General features: G+C 35.5%; 1 protein-coding gene across 2 annotated transcripts in view; it reads left to right on the top strand.

The window, feature by feature from the left end:
- LOC131164469 (regulator of nonsense transcripts UPF3) overlaps nucleotides 1-23,650 on the top strand; it is a 61,210-nt gene that overhangs the window by 25,774 nt on the left and 11,786 nt on the right. For both annotated transcript variants that reach the window (XM_058121680.1, XM_058121679.1), the window contains exons 7-8: nucleotides 756-912; nucleotides 6,088-6,161. In XM_058121680.1, coding sequence (XP_057977663.1) covers nucleotides 756-912; nucleotides 6,088-6,161 — 231 coding nt within the window. The remainder of the gene's footprint in view (nucleotides 1-755; nucleotides 913-6,087; nucleotides 6,162-23,650) is intronic.

Below are 23,650 nucleotides of genomic sequence, written 5' to 3'. Positions count from 1 at the left end.
TTTTAGTAGAGAAGATGGACATTATTGGGGCTCTCTTCAGGAATTATAAAAATCAGACAAGGGTTAATTTCGGAATTGCATTTCTATTTGTAATAGATAAGCTCATTTGCAATTTGAGATTCCTCTTGAAGTCAAATCATAGTTTGTTTGAGGGGCACATATTGGTGAGTGCCTGTGATTTTGAATATTAATCAATGCGTGATGTTGGCTTTCTCCTTTGACTTGGCTTTATTTCCATTTTCTTGATAGAAAAAGAAGAAATTTCTTTGCTCTTATATATTCTAAGGATGATTTTTTTTATACATTGCCTCCTTGTACTTGTTCAAAAGCTCATGTAGTTTGATTTGGCAGGAACGGTTGGACAGCTCACACTCAATTTTGCTTTATTTAGAGATGTGCTGTCTTTGTAGTCATTTGAATCATATGGTTAGGGAGAAGTATCAGGGTTTTTCATCTACGCATTTTTGAATGGTTATATTACTTAATGTGGTTAGGAATAAATTATTGTTAAGTATGGAAGATAAAAATTATGGGGAGGTTGTATTATGAAAATTTTCATTTTTTCTTTTGTCAAATTTCATTTTCGTTTGTAGAGATATTATAATTTATTTGGCATAGAGTTGAGCTTTTATTTTTCTATTTATACTCTTCTTTTCTCCCTATAATTTATTAGTTGTCAGACTTTCTAGACAAATAATTTGTTATGATTTAAGATGAAGCATGGTGGTAATTAATAATGTCCTGCATGGTGACAGTATGTTTTAAGAGATACTGCTGGAAAAGGCACCAGTGGTAAAGAGAAAACTTACTTTCTGGTTCCCAAGCGGGATGAGCAGCAGGTGTCTGATAAGGCCGGTACTGTAACTGCTGTAGCTGGAAGTGAAGTATTGGAAGAGGAAAGTAGTGTGGCTGGTAATTAGTTTCTAAACTTATCACTGATGATTAGACACTCTTATTATGATAAAATTTTGTGCATGTTGTTTTCTTTAAAGCACAGGCTTGCACTGGCCTTGTTTTCAGTATACTTTATGTTGTATACAGACTTCTCACAGGTTGCTGGTAGTTCTGAAATATTGGTGAAATTATAATTTATCGCTGCATGTGTATGTTTTTTAGTTTGAATAATAACCTTCGTTGGAGCTTAAGATTCCTCGTTTTTTAAGATTTCATTACTGTACAATACTCCCATCAGCTCCTTCATTTCTTCTGAGGGCAGTTGTTCTTCTTGGGGCTTCCATTTCTTTAGGAATTTCAATGGCAGAGAGGTCAATGAGCTCAAAGTTATTCTTTCCTTGTTGGACCAGCATATTCCTTCTACTAATGAGGGCAAGAGAGTGTGGGAGGGGGACTCTTTGTGTGCTTTCTCAACTTCTGAGACCCCAGCCCTAACCTTTTTCCTTGGAACCACATTGTTTGGAGGGCTAAGATGCCTCAAAGATTTGGGCTTTTGTCTGGACCGTGATATTGGAAAGGATAAATAGGCATGATTTGTTTAAGAGAAGAAGGTCCTGTGAGGCTCTCCTGATGTGTATCATGCATTGTGAACAGTGTTTTAAAAGGCTCAATCGAGCCTATCCCTAAGGCACAGCATGCCTAAAAAAAATGCTTTGAGGTTCAATCTAAAATACCAAATTCCATAAAGACTGACGCATTACATGTTGAGGCTTATGCATTTTTACAAAAGACACCTTTTTAGTTGAGGCGTACACATTTTGGGTATGTGATTCTCAAGTAAAAATTGGTTAAAAAAAAATTCAACTATGTGTTCGTATAAAGGGAATGTCATAATATGAGTTGATTTCTAGAACTCTTGAACCTCAATTTTTCCAAAATTACAAGTTGTTTCTTAGATCATGAAAATAGTTTGAACTTTGTAATAGTATAGCTCTCTTGTCATGGTTTATGCTATATATTCAAGTTAGCAATTTTTGAATGGCCAACAAGTAATTTGCAGAGTATATATAACTTTTGTTTCTTAGATTATATTTGTGTTTTTATTAATTTTTTCTTATTTTTAAAATATATAAAATTTTTTATGCATATTTTTATCTTAAAAACAAATTCTTAAAAGGCTTATGGTCCAACGCCTTAAGGCTTACTGCCCAATGCCTTAAGGCTTACACCTCATCTCTGAAGGGTTAAAATGCCTCGCCTTTTAAAACAGTGGTTGTGCAAGCAACAAATCGAATGCACATCTTTTTTTACATTGCAGGTTGGCATGACAGCTTTGCAATGCTCGTCTTTCATTAGCAGGGGAAGAGTGGGTGGCTCTAGGAAAGGTGGGAGAGTTGCAATTGGTTAATTTCAGGGATTTTGGAAAGAATATAAATGGCAGAACTCTTTGGAGTGTGGCTGTTTTCGCCATCTTTTAGACCTCTTGTGGATTGAGAGGAACAGTAGAATTCTTAGAGGTTGATCAACCTACTCACGGCTTTTATGGGATAGGGCAATTTTCCTAGCCTCCTTATGAGTGCACTCTTTTGGATTTTTTCGGGGATTTTTGCTGTTCAGCATCATAAGAGACTGGAGGACTGGAGGGTAGCGCTTTTGTAATGGCTGCTTGTATTGTTACTTTCTGTTTTTCTTTGCTGTAGTATGGTTTTCCGGGAAGACTCCTTGTCCTTTAAATCATGTACTTTGGTTCTAGCTTTTAATAATATTGTCTTCTATAAAAAAAAAAAAAGAAAAAAAGAAAAAAAGAAGAGAATGTGTTAAGAAAGAAGAAAGAGATTATAGCCTAGAGGAGGATCAATAGAGAAAAGAAAGAAATAAAAAGAAAAAAGCACGACAAAATCTATATAAAATAAATCCTCTTTAATCCCTTCCATCATGATTGACAGGCACTGCAAATTTGCTAATTCACTTGCTGATTTTCAATGACCTATCTTTTCACCTGCTATTACCATCCAAGTGAACTACATTTCCAAGACTAGAGAACCACAATCTCATCTTGTCCTTCAGTTGACAAGCTTGGAGATCCTTTCCTCTAATCTCCTCCCCATGTGTTCTTTACTCAAACCATCCCCCTTAAGAATAGAAACACCCTCCAAGTGGAAAAGGCAGCACATCAGAAATATCCCCCACTAAATAAGATGAATTAGAAGCATAGCTAAGTTGTTCACGAGCCTCATCCAATAATAAATTACCATCACAAACAAAATTGCTGCCAAAATCCCACTTTCATTTTCCAATCTTACACCATTTTCTCCTAAATGCTATTTCCTTCATTATCCTTACCTAATCCTATCTTTGAACAATTGTATCTTGCTCAATATCAAGCTACCATCAGTTTTTCATTTTAAAATCTTTCTCACCTGTACATTAGAAGTCATACAATGATCAACTTGAGAGTTCCTCTTAACGAGTCCCTCCTGCCTTGTTGTCCAACAAGAATATACCTTGGTTGATTTGGCCTTATTGCATATGTCACCAATAATATTAAGCCCCACATTAACACTCCTGACCCATAGTTTTAAAAATCGGTGCGTAAGGCTGTTTTGTAATGGTATCGGTGGCTTCCAAGACTGTCATTGGGCAATATCTAGGAGGTGGTCCAATTCACAACAGTAACAGCTGTCAAGGTTTTTTACAGTACATGCCATTACAAGCAGTTACACTGCCAGACTGGCTGTGAATGACTTAAAATAGGTTTTTGAGTCCCTTTTTTTTTCACATTTTCCCCTCTATTTTCCCTTTATTTAAGCTTAGAAACTCAATTTTAAGTTGGTTAATCTAATTAATGTTTTTTTATTAAAAAAATGATTTTTGGGTTTATTTTCCTTGACATTTAGTATGCTTGTTCTTGTTTCACATATGAACATTCTATATTTTATTTTTGTGGTAGTGTTAATGATCATTTTGTAATCCTTGATGTTTGCGACATTCTTCAGAGTGGCAGATGTTTTGTACCACAAGTTGGCATCCCCTTGATGCCTTGGTAATATATATATATTTTTTCTGATAAAAAATATTTTATTTTTGGGATAACAAAAATTCCATTAAAGACTAAAGGAGGTACAAAAGATGGCATTCTATATTTTATATTTCTTTATATTTAATTATTTATGATTTCGTAGTTTATTTTCACTTATAATCAATCAAGTAGTTAAAAGAAGCAAATGCATGCTTCTTCTCCCCAATTGATTAGAATTTACGAAGAATCATTCTCAAAAAACATGCGAAATATATATATATATATATATATATATATATATATATATATGGTTTTAAGAAGTTTGCTAATGCAAAAAATAAATTCAAGGATGCAGTGTGCGTTACCCATTACATAATGTCCATGACAGCTGTGACTATTACGCCGCAACCATTACTGCTATTTTTAGGGTGGAAATTATATTAGAGCATGATCAATTATTCAATGGCGTTTACTAAATCAGAGATTTAGGATGATTTTGCATGTCTTTGCTGCAATAATTCTGTTATCACCAGATTTTTTTTGTTGTGTTGTGGACTATTTTGTGTCATGTTATGTAATTTGAATACTCTGGTTAGTATAAATGCTCAAAAATAGGTACTTGTTCTACAGTTAGAGGAAGCTCAAATTGTTGGTTCTATCTAACTCAATGTATTGTCTGGAAGATGTTTTAATGGTAGGAATGAATTGGAGAGATTTGACATTTGCAGAGGGACAGCGTAAAATATACATCATTTTAGATGGAAAGGAGTCCTAGAAAAATGAATATTATGTTGGGGGCATGTATCTTTTTTTTCCCTGAATTGGAAAAGATGCCAATTCAATAAAGGGTACTGGAGGTTATGGCTTAAAGTCCAAAAGAAGATGCATGAAGTACGAGACGGCATATGCGAAAAGTTTAAACCAGTGCATTGATCCTAAAGATGCATACTGTTAATCAACTAGTTAAGATTCCAAATCACCTATCTTTTAGGAATGAAAGAGACTTCTCTCTCTTTAAAAACTGTTATATTTCTCTCCTCTGCACCCCCCAAAAAAAAAAAATGACACGAGGGATCAAAGCCGTAGTGCATTATGCACAAGAATTATACCTCTCCAAGCCCATAGTTGATTTTCTTTTGTATTTTTTTTGAGACACATTTACCCTTCAAAATTTTCATTGTGCTTTACCCTTTGCCAAGTTTTATATGAGGACCACTTAGCACATTATTGTTTGTATTTAATCATAGAACACATGTTTACACATCTTAGCGTTTACATTTTTTTTCCCAGCAAAATTTAAGCAGCCTATTATGAATTGGTTGAACATGTAGAGCAGCAAGTCATGAACCTACAGCCCTATGTGGTGCTTCATATTACATTTAAATATATAGGGAGCACTGATGATATGGACTTTATTTGAACATCTATGTAATTTCTGTTAGACTAATTTTTGTGATCAGATTTATGTAGTTTTTAGAATTGCGTTTTCTTTTCAATTCTTTTGATCTAGGAATAATTTTGGTTCATTTGTATACTATATAGAGAATAGGCTTGTGTGAATGTTTAAGTTACTGTGCCAATTTCTATTATTGCCATTAACAATTTGAGGCTTTGAGCATCCTTGAGTTGTTGCAGTATTGGCATGCCTTCTAGTGGAAAATTATTATTGCTTGGTTGAATTCTTTTTTGGCGGGACCTAGAAGTTCTCATATGAAGTTTAATGGTCACTTTGGCATCTCACTTTTTTATTTGCTGCAAAGCTGCAATCTGTTGGTCAGTTGAAATGTGATTCAACTGCATGTAAATAAATCTTTCATGGAGAGGCCAGATGTTCTTGTGTTGCAATTGATTTATTCAGTTGTCATGTGACTTTAAACTTCAAATGGTTAACATGTCTGCTAATTGTTTGCCTTCATTTTAATTTTATCCTTAATTCGATGTTGCCCGAAATTCTTTGTTATTATATGCATTGTCCACATATGTGAGTCTCTTGGATAATATTAGGCTCTGTGATTTTGTATGTAATTTCAGTTTCTGTGAATGAATTATTGTTTGTTCTTTGTGAGGTGCTGGCATGTTTGCAGTCTTAATTATAGTGTAAGTAATTTTTTGTTTTTATCATTTTTTATAAGCTGATTTGTGCTTTCATATTCGTACGTCTGGTTTTGTTTCAGGAGTTTCTGGGACTCCTGATACTGGGAAGAAGAAAGTTTTGCTTTTGAAAGGGAAAGAGAGAGATATTTCTCATGTAAGCTTACGATGTTTCCTTTTCTTTTTGCCAAGTTTTCATTTCTCAGAATCTGTGTTATTCAATGAGCATGCTGATGAGGAATTGTTTTCCAGTGTTATATTTTGCAATGAGAGTGAGTAACTCAAAGCAGAAGGTGAAATGAGCCCGGAAAAAAAAGAAATATATGGAGAGAGAGCATCTTAGGAATTTGAGAGGGGGTCTGGATTTTTATCCAAGACCCTGCTTGCTGATATTAGTTACAATAGAGTCTAAGGCAAAGCTAAAGGGGTTTGTAGGCCTACAGTATGTCTCCTTTTCTTTTTGCCAAGTATTCATTTCTCAGAATCTGTGATATTCAATGAGCATGCTGATGAGGAATTGTTTTCCATTGTTATATTTTGCAATGAGAGTAAGTAACTCAAAGCAGAGGGTGAAACGAGCCCGGGAAAAAAGAAATATATGGAGAGAGAGCATCGTAGGAATTTGAGAGGGGGTCTGTATTTTTATCCACGACTCTGCTTGCTAATATTATTTACAATAGAGTCTAAGGCAAAGCTAAAGGGGTTTGTATGCCTACAATATGTCTCCTTTTCTTTTTGCCAAGTTTTCATTTCTCAGAATCTGTGATATTCAATGAGCATGCTGATGAGGAATTGTTTTCCAGTGTTATATTTAGCAATGAGAGTAAGTAACTCAAAGCAGAGGGTGAAATGAGCCCGGAAAAAAAGAAATATAGGAGAGAGCATCTTAGGAATTTGAGAGGGGGTCTGGATTTTTATCCAAGATTCTGCATGCTGATATTAGTTACAATAGAGTCTAAGGCAAAGCAAAAGGGGTTTGTATGCCTACTTTACCTCCTTGATGAAAGGGATCAAATGTAGGTGTAACATTTTGAGGTATTTGCTTAGTTTTCAACTTGGGTTGGTTGTGCAGTCTAGAATTGCTCTAATACGTAGGTGCTCCACCAAAGGAAAATCCTAGGTCGTCTTTTTAAAATTTGGTAGTTGAGAATGTTTCTAGGAATTTGAGAGGGGTTCTGGGTTAAAGATAAAATTCTGAATTTTTATCTAAAACTGTGCTTGCTGATATTTCTAAAACTGTACTTGCTAATATTAATGTGGGTGCGACAATGTGAGGTATTTGCTTAGTTTGCGACTAGGACTGTTTATGCAGTCTAGAGAATTGCTCTAATAGATAGGTGCTCCATGAGAGGAAAATCCTTGATTTTTGTATTTTCAGAATCCGGTAGGTGAGAAGGATTTTAGTGGGTTGGATTGCTGGTGTGCTTTTTTTCTTCTGTGATATTTTTTTTTCAAACAGTAGGTGCTGTATTGCTCTATTTTCTTGTTCTTACTAGAATGCATGTGCAAGTTGCTTATGGGTTTGGGAAGCTGGTGACAGATTTTCCTTCGTTGGCAGTGATCCATGATAAGAGAAATTGTTTGTTTGTTAGGATAAAGTTTGTAGGTGTGAGACCGCGGAGGGGAGGGGGGGTGGGGGGAGTTGGGGTGGGGGTTGGGAACATAATGTCTTACGTTTTTTTTTTAATCTGCGAAGGAAGTTTATTAAAGGGCATCAAGGGGATGCCACCCAATTACAAAGAGAGAACATCACTGAAGAGCATCCCTACACTGCAGGGTGTCAATTAAATCAAAGATTACATTAATATCATTCACAAAGAGTACACTAGGCCAATTAGATATGGTAGCACTCCAACAATCCTTGGCAACATGAAGGGGCCAAGTTGGTTCTTCAAAAGCTCTCCTGATTCTTCCGCCCCGCTCCAACGACAAAATGGCAAAGGGAATAGGGTTAAGAGCCTTCATAGTGTGACACTGTCTAAAATGATCCATAGTGAGTATGGAGTCCAATGGCTGGGATGCTAAGTCAAGTGTTAATGTTGTTTACATGAGCTCTGGAAACTTGTTTCTTAGTTTTTTTTTTACCATGGATGAAGTTTCATATTGGCAGAGGGGTGGGAGTTTGTTTTGACAGGATTATTGGACAGGGATGCACCTAACTTCGATGCTTATCTTCGTATTTTTTGCCTTTAAAGTTCCAAGTTGTCATAATTTTCTCATTTCAAACTTATAAAAACAATTCTCCTAGTTCTACCTTTACTGTTTTTGAAAGAGTTTGAATTAGAGACTCATGTGGCATCGTAAAGTTGTTGAGTGTTCCTGACTCCTTCCGTTCTTCTACACAGGATCTAGATTACGAACTTTGGATGCTTTTTGGGTTAATTGCAAATCTTTATTTGAATATTTAAACGTTTCTAACAGTGACTATTTCCATTTGCGTTTTTTACTTGGAATGCTCTGACCTTTCCGAAGCCGATGCATTTACTTGGTTTGCTGTCTTTAATTTGACTAGGACCATTGGTTTTCTATAGATGCTTGTTTTACTTTCCAAGCGATGAGGCAACTGTTCTTTTTTGGCATTATTTTTATTTTTGATGCATTTGAAACTAGATTTTTGGAGTTTTTGGGGAGCATTGGGTTGTCTTTCTTTGGAGAGATTCTTGCTTTAGAAATTTGAGGCCTTTGCTAGTAGTAAGGATGGGAAAATTCTTTGGAGGCATGTTACTTTTGCAGTATTATGAGTTTTGGTTGGTGCATATTGCTAGGATTATTTAAAGGGCGGCGAGTGATACTTCCTTGTCTGGAGTCACTCTGGTTCTGCATTTGGTATATCTGAAGGAGTGGCTTTGGTTGATATGCAAAGAGCTTGAAGGGCTTTGCTTTGTAGTAATTCCCTTTTCTTTACTTCTCCTTTGTACTTCTAGTTGATTTGGAAAGGTTATTTCTCCTTTTTGCATGCTTTTTTATTCCATAGTATTTTTTCCTTTATCAAAAAAAAAAAAAAAAACGGAAATGTGGAAAAATAAATGATATGAACCAATGGTTTAAAATGTGAAGGCATAAGGAGAGGCATTCTAACCCTTAAGAGGTGCGGCGTAAGCCTTAAGGTGTTGGGCTGTAAGCCATTTTTGAGAATTTTATTTTTAAATAAAAATATGTAAATGAATTACATATATTTTACTAAATAGGAAAATTAAGAAAATAAAAAATATAATGTAAAAAAAATCAAATATAACTTGCAAACTCCTTGTTGGGCCCTAAAAAATTGCTAACTTGAATTCATTGCATAAAATCATGGCTAGAGATAGCTATAGCATAACAAAGTTCATATTAATTTCAAGATCTATACAATTCTTGATTATTTTGGAAAGGTTGACGTTCAAGAGTTCTAGAAATCAACTCATATTATGACATTCCTTTTATATGCATAAGCCTTAAGTAAAAAGGTGCAAAAGGCGTGCCTTTTGTACTAATGCATTAGTGTAAGCATATAATGCGTTAGCCTTTCTAGGATTTGGCAGTTTGGATTGAGCCTCAAGGCGATTTAGGCCTGCCTTGCTTTGAGGTGAGCCTTGATTGAGCATTTTAAAACATTGATTATGAAGAATTGAAAATATTTGGATTGCAACTTTTTTTGTTTTTGTTTTTGTTTTAAAAGTAATATTAGATGCTTTAGACTTGTGTCAAGGGGATTGCGAAAGGCAATCTTGAGATTGATGGGGACTTTAAGCCTTCTGAAATAAGAATGAGAATAGGGATTATTTGGCTTATTATAGATAAGTTCATTGTCGAAGGAAAGGGGGTGATGATGGACTTAATTTTCCTTCATCTTATGTTTCCGGTGAGGAGGAGGTTGATGATGATTATGATAGGATGCAGGAGTCTGAAAGAGTTTTACTGCTGGAACAGCTGATTGAGATCCACAGGTTCAGAGATGAATTTGATAGTACTGAAACTTAATTAAGAGAATGATGTGTCAGGTTCAGGCGCAGTGGAGTTGGGGGATTGTGAATTATTTAATCAGCAGGAGAGGGAGATATTGGACATATGGACTCTGGGAGGAACTCTGACATGGACAGGTTGGTGTTCACCATTTGAAGGAAGCTGCAGGCTTTCAAAATGCTGTGGTTGAGGAAGGATTTTTGGCTGTTATTCCAAGTAATTTGGATTCTTCTTGTAATGGTCTTGAGGGTAATCTTGAAATAGTCTTGGGTACAATTCATGTGATCTGTGATAGGACTGCTCAAGGGGCTATTAAGCCTTTGAAAGGAATTCTTCTTGTTCAAGGTAATTTGCATAATTCACCAAATAATACTTTGTGTCAGAGTGAGGATGCTGAAGGGAGAGAGGAAATTTCCATTTGTCCATTGGGGGAGGAGGGGATGAGAGAGACAATCAAGATCCATGAGACCTCCTCGAGGATGGGGTTAAATTTGGTGAGTCCTTTAGAGAAGGAAGTTAGAGTGAGTGTTTTGCTTAACACTAATGAGAGAAAGAAAAACAGACTTCAGGAAGTGTTGAAAAATCTAGAATCGTAAATCAACTATGGGGGTTGGAGGGGTGGGAGGGATAGGCAGTAAGATAGTTAAAGTACAAGGTTAATGAGTTGGAATGTTAGAAGGCTAAGAGACTCTGAAGAAAGGGTTGTGGTTGGAGAATTAGTGTCTAGATACTCCCGTGATATTTTATTTTTAGTAAAACATAAACTTAGAATGTATTGACTTTGGGGGGGGGGGGGGGGAGGGGGAGTACTACTTTTGGTGATTTGGTCAGGTAGATGCAAAGATTGGGCGATTCTATCTTTATGGAGGGCATTTTGGAGGTATTTTGGTTGTTTGGGACACTTGGGTGATAGGGTGGACGGTGTTAGGGGTTTCTTTCTCATGTCAGTGTTGTTGGAAGTGGAGGGAAGGATGCAGTGGTGGTTTACCTTGGTGTCTTGGTTTATGGTCCTTCTGGAGGTCCTTCAGGTCCCAGTTTTGGGAGGAGTTGGGGGTTGTGTACGGTTTGTGTTAGATGGGTGATTGGGGATGACTTTAATGTTGTTAGATTTCCATGGGAAAAAGTAGTATGAAGTTTTCATCTAGCATGCAGTTATTTTTTACTAATGAGTGGGAGGAGGTATTTCTTGATCTCATTCAAGAGATATTAGCCAGATCGGTCTCAAATTATTTTCCTCCTTGACTGGGGTCTTGAATTGTTAGATGTGACACTGCTCCTCTGGACCTCTTCTTTTTGAGAATGGTTGGATCATCATGGTTTTCACAATTTTAGTTAAGGAGACTTGGAGTAGATGTGATGTTGTTGGGTGGGAAGGTTTTAGGCTTATGAAGAAGCATAAGTGGATTAAAGAGGCACAAAGAAGTTAGAATTTCGAGGTGTTTGGAGATGCTTGACATTGAGTTAAGTAAGTCTTTTGAGTGCACGTAATTTGCTAGATAGGAAAAAGTTGAGGGGTTTTCTGCAGAGGAAGATAGGAAGGTGAATTTGAAGAATGTGTTAGGATGTCTTTGAAGGAGATTGGAAGTTGGTGGAAAAGAAACTAAATTTAAATGGGTTAGGGGGGGTGTTTCTAACTCTGAAAGTTTTTTAATAAGCTAGTGAATGGGCAAATGAGGTGTGATTATATAGAAAAAACTAGTGACAGATGTTAGGATGATAGCTGAAGAGGCCTCTGATTCATTTTAAAAAATTGTTATTTGAGGAAGACTTAAGATGGCAAATGATTGGACATGTAAAGTCTTTAAAAAATAGGACATGACATGTTTAGGATATGGTGGATTAATATTATATTTTTTAAATATATAATTATGGTAATAAAAGTCTTTTCTCCAATTATGACCCATTTAGGGGGAAAAAAATTCAGGATTATACTTGAAAGCTACTGTATGTAGGTTTTTACTTTGATGATTGCAAGGCTAGGTAAAGATGCATCCAATGGAGGTAGGTAGACAATTATAGAAAAAAGTTCGAATTTTGAACTTGAAAGAAGATAACATAAAAGCCATTGCTTTGATAAGTTCAGAATTTCAAGTTTTAAATTTATTATTCTGAGAACTGAATATTAGTACAAAAAAAGGGCAGGGTGCACAAAGCTCCCGCATATGCAGGGTCTGGGGAAAGGGTGAACCACGATAGGTAAGGAAGCATATTTATTTTATAAAGATCTCTCCTAAATTGTGAATTTTTGATATGATCACAACTTGGTATATTGACAGTGTCACTGAAAGTGTCAGACACTTCCAGTTGCTGTGTCTGACACGTGTCGAATGATTTTACAAATTTTGAAAAATTACAGGACACACCTCTCCTGTGTCTGACACATGTCAGAGTTGTGTCGGGGAAGTGTCAGTTTCTGACGCATGTCCAACACAGGCACTTTTCCCTGCTTGGAGTGCCGGTGTTTCACAGGTTTTAATTCTACCTTTATGGCCCTGGTGCCTCAGGAAAATAGGTTGACTAGAGTATCTGAGTTTCAAGGCTAGCATCTAATGCGTATATGATCATTGCTAAGGTGCTGGCTAATGGATTGAGTTTTCTGTCTTTAGTGATAATAGTTCTCTTGACCAAAGTGCTTTTGTGGGAGAAAGGCAAATTGTGGATGCTATCTTGATTATGAATGGGTGGAGGATGTTCATCATAGAAAAAAGAAGGGCATTGTGTTTAAATTAAACTTATGATAGAGTTAGTTGGAAGTTTTTGGATAGGTTGCTTATATGGAAAGAGTCTGGTGATAAGCAGAGGAATTAGACTAGTGGGTGTTTTTCTAATGCTAATTTTTCACTGATCATTAATTTTTGATCAGCAAAAAGAAAATATATTATCAAGGCATCAAGGGGATGTGAACCTGTGGTACAAAACATTAACCACCCTGTAGAGTTTTTCAGACATCAAGGATTACAAAATGATCATAACAATTTTCCCACTAAGCCAGCTGTAGATAGCAGTAATCCACTGGGCTTTGCAGTTCTGAAGCGAAGTAGATGAAACTGGTGATGTTTTGTACCACAGGGATGAGGTACAAAAGCTGGTGAGAGGGATGAGGTTCAAAGTCTTTCACTTCTCCTTTGTGGCTCTGATGCCTTTCCAAGCCCAAAATCTCCCCTCCAACTGAATTTGCCGTAACCCACTGCTGCCCAGTCAAGGAAAGAGCCAAATCCCACATGTTCCTTGTCCAGGGGCAGCGAGAAGAATGTGGTTTACTGATTCTGCTTCAGCCATACAGAGAAAACACCAATTCGTGACTGTAAGCCCTCTTTTCTGCAGATTGTCAAGGGTAAAAATATTTCCATGTGTGGATTCCCAAGCAAAAAAAGCAAGCTTTGAAGGGGCTGCTGTCCTCCAAATGTGAATCCAAGAGGAGTTATTGCAATTTGTTCCCAGTGGTGAGAGCTTCTTATAAAAAGATTTAACAGGTGCCATTTTTGTCCAAAGCCCAGGTTGGCTTGTTGGGGATGTTTTGGTGATGGACATTGTATAAAATCTGTAGAATTTAGAGTGTATGAAGTTCCCAATCTGCCACGTTCCTTGTCAGATTTGGAGGTGATGGCTGATAAGGGCATTTTTGTCACAAGCCAAGCTGTATGTGGAAGGAAATGCAGCTTTAAGATTATGGTTCTTGCGCCACACATAATGCCAAAAGTAAACATTGGCCCCATTCCCCACTTGAAATGTCTCAAATTGAAAAAAATCATCCCATCCTTTCCTGATGAATTTCCATACACCCACTCCATTGGTGCCTCTTCTGTTGCGTGTTGCCCTATCATTGTGCTCCAGCCCATATTCAGAAACAATAATGTTAAACCAAAAGTGGTCTTTCTCCTTCATTAACCTCCATAACCACTTCTTGAGGCTGGCTTTATTGAAAGTGAGAAGGGATTTCAACCCCAGACCTCCTGAGCAAATGGGTTGTTTAACTAGTCCCCATCTAACAAGGTGGTATTTAAACTCCTCCCCTAAGCTTCCCCAAAGAAATCTTCTCTGAATTCCTTCCAATCTCCTAGCGATTGAGGCTGTTAAGGGAAGGAGAGGCATGAAGTAAATTGGAAGATTTGTCAAAGTGCTCTTGATAAGAGTGAGTCCACCTCCTTTTGATAAGAAATTTCTTTTCACTGATCATTAATGGGCAGCCTAAAGGCAAGGGGATCCTTTATCACTTTTTTGTTTGTATTGTGGTGAATATGTTTAGTAGATTGATATATATATATATATATTTGGGGGAGGGGATGTTGTGAGGGGTCTTAAGGTGGGCAAGGAGGAGGTTGTAGCATCTCATCTGCTGTTTGCTGATGACACCATCTCTATTCTAAGATGACCACGTTGATTTTTTTGTTAGCATTCTACTCAACCGCAGATTTTTGTGAGGATTTCTGATCGTAGAATTAATTTGGGTTAGAGTGCAAGCTAACCTTAACCATGCAGGGTATGGGAGCTGACCTCCGTTGCTGAGTGTGGTTTTTTAGAGTGGCCTTTGACCTACTTAGGAGTAAACCCCCCCTTTTCCCCCTTTTTATTGGGAGGGAATATGGGGCAGCCATTATTATTATTATTATTATTATTATTATTATTATTATTATTATTATTATTATTATTATCATCTCTTTTTAAGATACCCGGAGGGGTTGTTCAAAAGCTTGAAAGGGCGATGAGTGATTTTCTTTGGTCAAATGTAGGGGAGAAGAGAGTTGATTTGGTTAAGTGGTAGTTGGTGTGTAGATTGAAGGAAGGAGTGTTATCTCTTGATGTGGTGTCTAAAAGCACTGCTCTTTCTTCTAAACGGTGATGGATTTTTCTCTTAGTAGTGAATTTCCATTGGCGCGGTGTAATAAAAAGTAAATATAGCATATAACATAATGATGGGATGCTAACTTGGGCTAAGTTCTTTAGCTTTTGGGGTGCATTTCACAGGTTTATCCTTCTTTTCTTCCTTGAAAAAGGTTTTAAGTGGCTATAGGCCAGGAATCGATTCTAGGAATTGGAGTCAGAATGGTTTATTTCCAATTCCTAGCTTTTGGTTTGAGGTAATCTCATTTTGATTTATTTGCCAACCATGAATGAGATCCCACTTTAGCCAGTGTTTTGATGTTTGCCTATTAGCTTAAATTCCAATTCTTGAAAACAATATATATACATTTAGTTTTATGCTTGGGAGATCTACCACATAAGCTATATATCTTTTAAGAAAATTAATGGAAAGTTTAGGGAAAAGAAGAGGGACTTGCGTATGGTATTTATTGACCTAGAGAAAGTATATGATAGGATACCTAGGGAAGCTCTGTAGTCGGTTTTAGAAAAAAAAGGTGTATGTAGTAGGCATACTAATGTCATTAAGGATATGTACGATGGAGTAATGACTAGTGTAAGGACTATGGATGGAGAAACTAGAGAGTTTCCAATGAGGTTCCATGGTGTATGTTGTTTGCAGATGATATTGTATTAATTGATGAAATTAGGGGTGGAGTAGAGGCTGAGTTAGAAATATGGAGAGAAGCTTTGGAATCTAGAGGCAGGATAAGTAGAAATAAGACTAAATATATGAAATGTAATTTCAGTATTGGTAGGAGGAATATTGGAGACAAAATTAAACTTGATGATGAAGAAATAAATAGCATTTGTAGATTTCGATATCTTGGATCTATTATGCAAGTTGAAGGGGAAATTGAAGATGATGTAATGCATAGAGTTAAAGCAGGTTGGGTAAAATGGAGAAGTGTTTTAAGTGTGCTTTGTGATCGTAGAATACTCTTAAAATTAAAAGGGCAGTTTTAAAGGACAGCTATAAGAGTGACTATGCTATATGGATCAGAATGTTGGATGACGAAGAAACAAAATATCCAAAAAGTAAAAGTTGCCGAGATGAGAATGCTTAGATGGATGAGTGGTATAACATTGAAAGATAAATTAAGGAATGAACATATTCGCGGTAAGTTAGGTGTGACTCCTATAGAAGATAAGATAAGGGAGGGACGACTTAGATGGTATGGACGCGTGCAACGTAGGCCACATAGTGTGCCAGTGAGGAAGATGAGTTAGTTACTGTGGGGGGCAGTAGAAGGGGCAGAGGTAGACCTAAAATAAGTTGGAAGGAGATAGTAAGGATTTAATAGTCCTGAATCTATCAAAAGAAATGGTCCATGATCGCATAAATTGACGGAAAATGATTCATATAGCTAACCCCACCTAGTGGGACTTAAGGCTTGGTTTTGTTGTTGTATTTATCGCCTTACTCACCATTATAGTATAATAATTTTATGTTACATAAATTTTAAAAATAGTATTGATGTTATGAAATCTTTAAACATAAATATACAGTAAAAATATAAATATTTATTATTTTTTGAAATAAATAATAATATTATAACATATAAAAATAATAGAATAATAATAAATAATAAATACTATGATATAATTGTGGTATGACCATTGATTTATTATATTATTATTTATAATCTTAAAATAAAATAGTTAATATGATTATTTATAGTCTTAAAATTAGATAAAATATTAATTATTACTATCATTCATTATAAATATATAAATTAATAATTAAAGTCTGAAATAACTGTGGTATGATTATTGATGTATTATATTACTATTTATAGATAAAATCTTAATTACTACTCTCATTAATTATAAACATAGACATTAATAATTTTCTAATATATAAAAGATGTATAATACTATTGCATGATAAAATGTAATGCTACGGTTATTGTATGATTATTGTTTTATTATATTATTATTTTATATTAAATAATACATTATATCATAAGAATATAATATCTGATATTGTTATTTAAATTTAATAAATTACATAAAAATAAAATGTAATAATTACAGAATATATAATAAAATGTAAAATTAATAAGCTAGTTAAAACAAAATAGTATAATAACATAAGATATAATAAAATATGATATGCAAAGTATAATAAAGTACATGATGATAATGATATCATTATAAAAAAATTCATCATTAAATAATAATTGAACATAATAATATTATATAATAATTATATTAAATGCGTATTTTTTTATCCTGTATGGTAGCATAATTGTTAATTTAGATCCATTCTGAATCTTAGGTCTACATATACTAAAAGCTATAATACAATTTCGATTCCCATTCTTCTTCTAACCAAACATGAAAGGGGAATATGACATTCCATTTCAGATTCTGGTGCATTTTGATTCTGATTCCGATTCTGATTCCGATTCCATCTATGAATCAAATGCTACCTAGGTTTTGAGGAGATGTATGGTTGGGTTGAATGCTTTGTCCTGTTCCTTTGCTGGTATCATCTTTCTTCTTATCAAAAGGTTGTGATTTGCCCTTTTATTATTCTTGAGAAGGATTCCATTTCTTGGCACTTCCATTTTATAAGTGCTTTAAATGATAGAGAGGTTGAGGAGCTGTCTTCTTTGTTCTGAAGGACTGCCAAATCTCCTGTGCAAGTGGTGATAGAATTTGGTTTTGGGATCCTTCTTGGGGCTATTTGTGCAAATCTTTCTTTTCTTGCCTTATTAAGATTGATGTGAATTTTTCTCTCTATTGGTGTGTATGGGAGACTAAAGCTTCTTCTAAGATAAAGGCATTTGTTTGGCTAGTGGCTCTTAATAGCGTTACACTAACAATCTGTTGCAGAGTAGGAGGCCTTCTAAAGCCTTGTCTCCCAATATGTGTTCTCATGTGTGGGAATAGTCTGAGGATGCATCTCATTTGTTTCTACATTGCTGCTTTGCTTGGGATTAATGGAAAACTCTTTTTGGAATTTTTTGTGGGAAGTCGTGGATTTGTCCAAAGTGAAGTAGCTCTTGACTAATTTATTTTTACTGGTTTTGGGAAAGGCAAGGATGAGAAGAGGTTGTCGAGGTGTGCTCTTTGTGCTATGCTATGGGGATTTGGATGGAAATGAAATGAAAAATTTATTTGGAAAGAGATTATTAGTGGGTCTTCTTTAGATAACAACCAAACAACAACAAAACCAAGCCTTAAGTCCCACTAGGTGGGGTTGGCTATATGAATCATTTTCTGCCAATTTATGTGATCATGGATCATTTCTTTTGACAAATTCAGGGCTATTAAATCCTTACCATCTCATTCCAAGTTATTTTAGGTCTACCCTTGCTCCTTCTACTGCCCCCCATAGTAAGGAATAACTTATCTTTGGGCTTATAGGACAGGATGTTTTAAGGAATGCTATTTTCAATATGTCAGTGGAGATTGGGCGGCTTTATTAAATATTTTGTTTTTGTTTTTCTTTGTTTTCATGAGTGAGGACTTCTTGTTTCCCTTCATTGGATCTGTTTCTGCTTTCTAGTTCAATAATGCTTATTAGAGGATCATGGATTTTTATTTTTCTTCATCAGGTTAGGTTGACAAGGCTGTAGTGGCTATTATTAAGGCCATGCACTGTACTATTCCCAATACAGGAGCATGTGCTCATTTTGCCATATAGTTTTGATTTTTGAGTGGTATTCTTTTGAAAAAAAATAAGAATGAATTTTGCACACATGATAAACAATTGTCTGCTGAAACGTAACATGTGGAAGACTGATCATGGCAGAGACTGGCGGTTTGTCATGTTGAGTTGCATCTTAGGCTTTATTATTTGCCAAATTGTTGCTACTAGTCCAGGCCGTGGTCAATTCATAAAATGCAAGATGCATGAAAGAATTTTGACAACATTAATGTACCATGGGCATTGATGTTAAGGATGTAGGCATTTGTTTTCCATTACTTCTCAGGGTAATAGTGGTTGTTACATCATGGATATGACCATGTGATGTAGAACAAGAAGCAGATATTTGGGTGGATCATTTTAACCCAATTTGGAGGCCTATGTCAAAGATGAGGATTGATGGATTATTGGGTACTAAACCCAAATGTGCTTAGTTAATTAGTTGTGTGTGTGTGTTTAGTTTGCTTGTGATAGGATTTTTATCTTGGACGCCTGTTTGTAATATTTGTGTATTTTAGGGGTATGAGTGTAATTTCATCTAGTTTTAGGGTGTAATTTCATGTGTAGTGTTTGAAAGCCATGTGAGAGGTAGTTATTGATGAATTTGAATTGAAATGAATGTGTGTTTTCCCCCTTGTATCCCCTTCCTGCTCTTCCTTCTTCCTCTTCCTTTCCCTCTTCTCCCCTCTACCTCTCCCACATTCTCTCATAGCCGCAAATCCATGATGCTGTCCTACATCATTTCGTATCAGAGCCCACCATGAACTCCATTCTTCCATTTTCAGTACCCCATCTTCCTTTGCGTCACCCATTGTCAGCCCTCTTAAATCCCTAATTTCCTGGGGTTCTTTCTGTACACCACCACTAACACCGTTGCCCCACTCCTTGATAGACCTTTGCCTGAAATCTCATTGCTGGAGGCTCACGCACCAGCAACACGTGAAGAAACCTGATAGTCTGCCTTGTATTTTCCAGTTTCGCAAGAAATTGCTCCAGCCACGATATTTTGGGTTTTTACCATGATATTTTGATCTACAAAATGATATTTTGATTATGGACATTATATTTTGCAAACAAGTGCTATCAAGGTTCACTTGAACCACCAGCTCTTTGGAGTGTGGATTTGTCACTGCCAGCAATAAAATCCATCTGCACTGCTGCCGTTGTGAGTTTTCTTTGTGAATTTGTTTAATTTCTGCATGGACTCTTGACCACATGTGTATTGAAGATGGTTCTCAAACAATGAATGGATTACTCACTCTGGAAGAGGATCCTATGGACTTGGGTTTGGAAATACATGGGGAAAGGCTGGGGCGATTTTCCCCTAAATGAGTTTCCAGATGAGGAATTGGGACAATGTTTACTTTTGGCAAGATATTTGGTGTGGCCAAAGAGCCTTGAGTGCTAAATTTCCATCCATTTTCAGCTTGGCTTGCAATATGGAAGCCATCATCATATGATTTCAGATCAAGTACCTTTTGGAACATTCCCTTGATTAGAAATGTCGCTGATTGGGAACTTGATCACCTCACTGACATTTACAGCAGTTTGTACAAGCTCCAGTACTGGAACATTACCAACCAAAATGAATCCTGGGTAGTAATATCTTTACTGGAAACTCTCTCCACTGGGAACAAACTGCAGCAACCTACCTTGGAATCACTTACTGAAAACAGCAGTCCCCACAAAGGCTGCTTTTCTTGCTCGAGAGGCAATGCATGGAATGTTTTCACCCTTGATAACTCACAGAAAAGGGTGCTTCCTCTCGTCGACAGGTGTTTTTGTGTAAGGTTAAATGCTGACTACGTAGACCACATCCTTCTGCACTTTGGACCACCTTTGGAGCATGGCCGCCTTCTTGACCAGGCAGCAGTTGGGTCACTGCCAGCTCTGTGGAAGAGGTGAGTTATGGGCTTGGGAAGGTATCTGAGCCACCAAAGAGAAGAGGAAAGCTTTGACTGTCATCCCCTAGCCATATTTTTATGTGTTGGGAAGGAAAGGAATAGGAGAGCCTTCAAAGGATCAGCTATGCCCCTATAGAAATTGTAAAGATCAGTAGATGGCTGCTGGTGCAATTTTTGAATGATCCTCATGTAATTCTTGATTTTTGTGACACATCGACACCGGACAGGGTGGGTGATCCTTTTTTGATTTGTTGTACTGGGTTGGGTCCCCTTGATGCTCTTCTAATAAGATTATATTTGCTGATAAAAATAAAAATTTAAACTTTAATTGATTTCAAGTGAGTACCCTGATGAGTATTACTAGAATGTTGAGGAGTACTAGTCTGATTAGCCCAATACTTGTCTTAATCTCATCAAGTTCCAACAAAATGATAATTTTCTGTGGTGTAAGAAACTTTCCACTTTCATCAAGAATAATTTCTTTTGAAGCTGTGGCTAATTCCCATTGCTATTGATGTGCAAAGGAGTGATATATCAGGCATATGGACACTGCTTAGCAATCAAGGTGATGGAGGTTCCCGTTTTACATCATAAGGCTTAAGCAACTTTCAACTCTATCATTTCGTTTGCTAGAGGTGCAAATAATATTGAGGATAAAAGTTAATTAAATAAAGAATTGACAAACAAAAAATAACTTCTTTTGAAGCTGTAACTAATGCCATTTGCTAATGATGTGGAAAGGAGTGGATGTAGTAGGGTATAGCAATCAAGGTGATGGAAGTTCCTGTCCTAAATCATAAGGCTTACGAGCCATCCATTTCATTCACGCAGCATGTTAATTGCACCATGAAGCCTTGGCCAAAAATATTTTGAATATCAAGGTTATGATGAGGAAGAGCTGAGAATCTGCTCTTTAGAGTTGATACTGCAGTGTGTAAGACATGAAGAAGACGAAAAAGCCACTTGCTCACAATGTCATATTTGTCAACAAACCTCGATATAATGGCCATTGCTCCTTTTCTTCTCTACTCATGAGCTTCATAACTATTATACACATCTTTGCATCATATATTTCTTCTCAAATTGACTCTTTCACCTTTTTTCACCAAAACATTTAAGATCTCTTCATATTTGATGCAGAAGAAGAGGCATTTTGAGGAGCATTATCTGACACAATTAAGGAAACTGTTATCATAAGAAGACAAAAGTTTCAATAATTTAAGGGAATTTTCATAATTTAGTGACCTCTAAAAGTACATCACGTCCTCCAAAAGTACAAGCATGGAATTCAATAAATCGATTGGCATCAATTGACAATAGACTGAGTTGTAAGCAGTTGCTTGCAATCAGTTGGGAAGTATGTTATATTTAACCAAGACTACTTGTATGTGCTGATTCTGAGTCATCAAATCTTCAAAAGCCCTTTAAGTTTGTAAAAGGAATTGGATTGTTGCGTATATGATCCAATAAGGCACATTTTTGCCCATCTCTTAAATTTTTTCCAATTTCGAAATCCATCAATAGTAAATGTCTTACGTCCAGAGTGTTGCATTGGATTGTTAAAAAGGGAGCCTGATAAACAGAAAATGGACGATGATGGATATGACTTGAACCACGATGATTGATATTGACATGGATGAGATGTAGGCCAGATTTTGGATACTGTGGAAGTATCAATCAGTACAGACCACTAATTTTATCACATTTTTCTGCGTGATAATCCCCAAATTTTGTTTCAATTATCATGTATCATGTTCAAAAATATTGAAACCAGATTTTCAGCTTGAATTCAAGGAGATATTGAAGGGCTACCTTTATGAATTGGAGTTTCAAGGCTTAAAGTAGGCAATGTTACATTGCTTCCTGCACACTCAGTAGTTTCCCTTTTGAAAAATGTGTCAATTGTAGATGGTTTTCCCTTTAACTTTAAAATCTGCGATGACCTGAGAATTAGGATTTGAGTGCAAAAATTAAAATACAAAAAAAATATGACCATTGAATATAAGGGGGAAAACACAGAATATTAGTATCTAAATCACTTTATATATTGTTTTAATATATAATAAATAAATTATGACATTTTAACTTTTATTTGCATGTCAAATCAAAGATAAATTATCCTAGTTTTAATTCATATTTAAATAATATTTTATCATGTGGTCATTATATTACTAGGAAAAATGTAAAATAAGATAAAAGAAGTAAACAAAGAAGCATTCACCTAATTGATGTTCCATGTCTAGGAATCAAGGCCTTCAGGATTCAGCTATTTGACAAAATGAAGATGCTTTTTGCCTATTTGATGCAAAAAGGTTATTAAATAAGATAATGCCTAAAGGAAGAAAAAGAAAAAAGAATTGAGAATGTGAGATGAGAGGCAGACTTGATACCATAAGATGCTATTGCTCACCATGAGTGTAGAATCGAAGAGAATAAGTGAAGAATAAATTGCGGATGGTCAAAATGTCAGTGCCATACCAAGGAACTGCAGAAAAGAAAATTTGTCAACCAAGAAATAAATAAATAGATTCACCCTCAATAAGAAGTACTACTTTATATCTAATATCTAATACATAAATATTCATAACCAACTCATAATTAATCCATTACAACCTATGATTAGTCTCCATTGTCTAACGTCCTCAAATATTGTTCTCTAACATAATTAAATGACTGAAATGAACAAAGATAAAACTAAAAATTAAATAATTTTTATTAAAAAATTAACTGAAAACATTTGTGTAATATTTATGTATTTATTTATTTTTATAATTTTAATCAAATTTTACATTTTAGTTATTTTTATGTTTTCATGATTCATTTAAATTCATTCTCTGTCTCTGACATTTATTTCATCTTAATATCGTTATTATAAGTTTTTGTGAAAAATATAGTCAAGTAATAATGATTTTTATATAAAATTAGAATTTTTATTGGAATAATTTAAGATTAATAAAATTGATGTAAAAAAAGAGCTATAATTTATTAGGCATAAAAAAATAATGAAATTATAAAAACTAATGCAAGTGGAAATATATACACTAAGTAATTACATAAAAATGGATAGAAATATATTCACACACTTTGTGTGGTATATACTGGAAATATTTTAGGATAAGTGATAATACAATTATGTGAGGAAGATTTATGTTTGCATCCATGTATAATTATATGAAATTGAAGGAGGGATGCATATGAAATTAGAGGAGACTGAGAGCCATACTCAAGGATTGGTGGCCCTAGTGGGAGCTGGGAGGATTCTACAGCTGTTTATATATATAT

Source organism: Malania oleifera, chromosome 9 (genome assembly GCF_029873635.1).
Source record: "Malania oleifera isolate guangnan ecotype guangnan chromosome 9, ASM2987363v1, whole genome shotgun sequence".
NCBI classification, from domain to species: Eukaryota; Viridiplantae; Streptophyta; class Magnoliopsida; order Santalales; family Ximeniaceae; genus Malania; species Malania oleifera.
The sequence above is the reverse complement of the archived record's forward strand: the minus strand, read 5'-3'. Positions and strand labels throughout refer to the sequence as shown.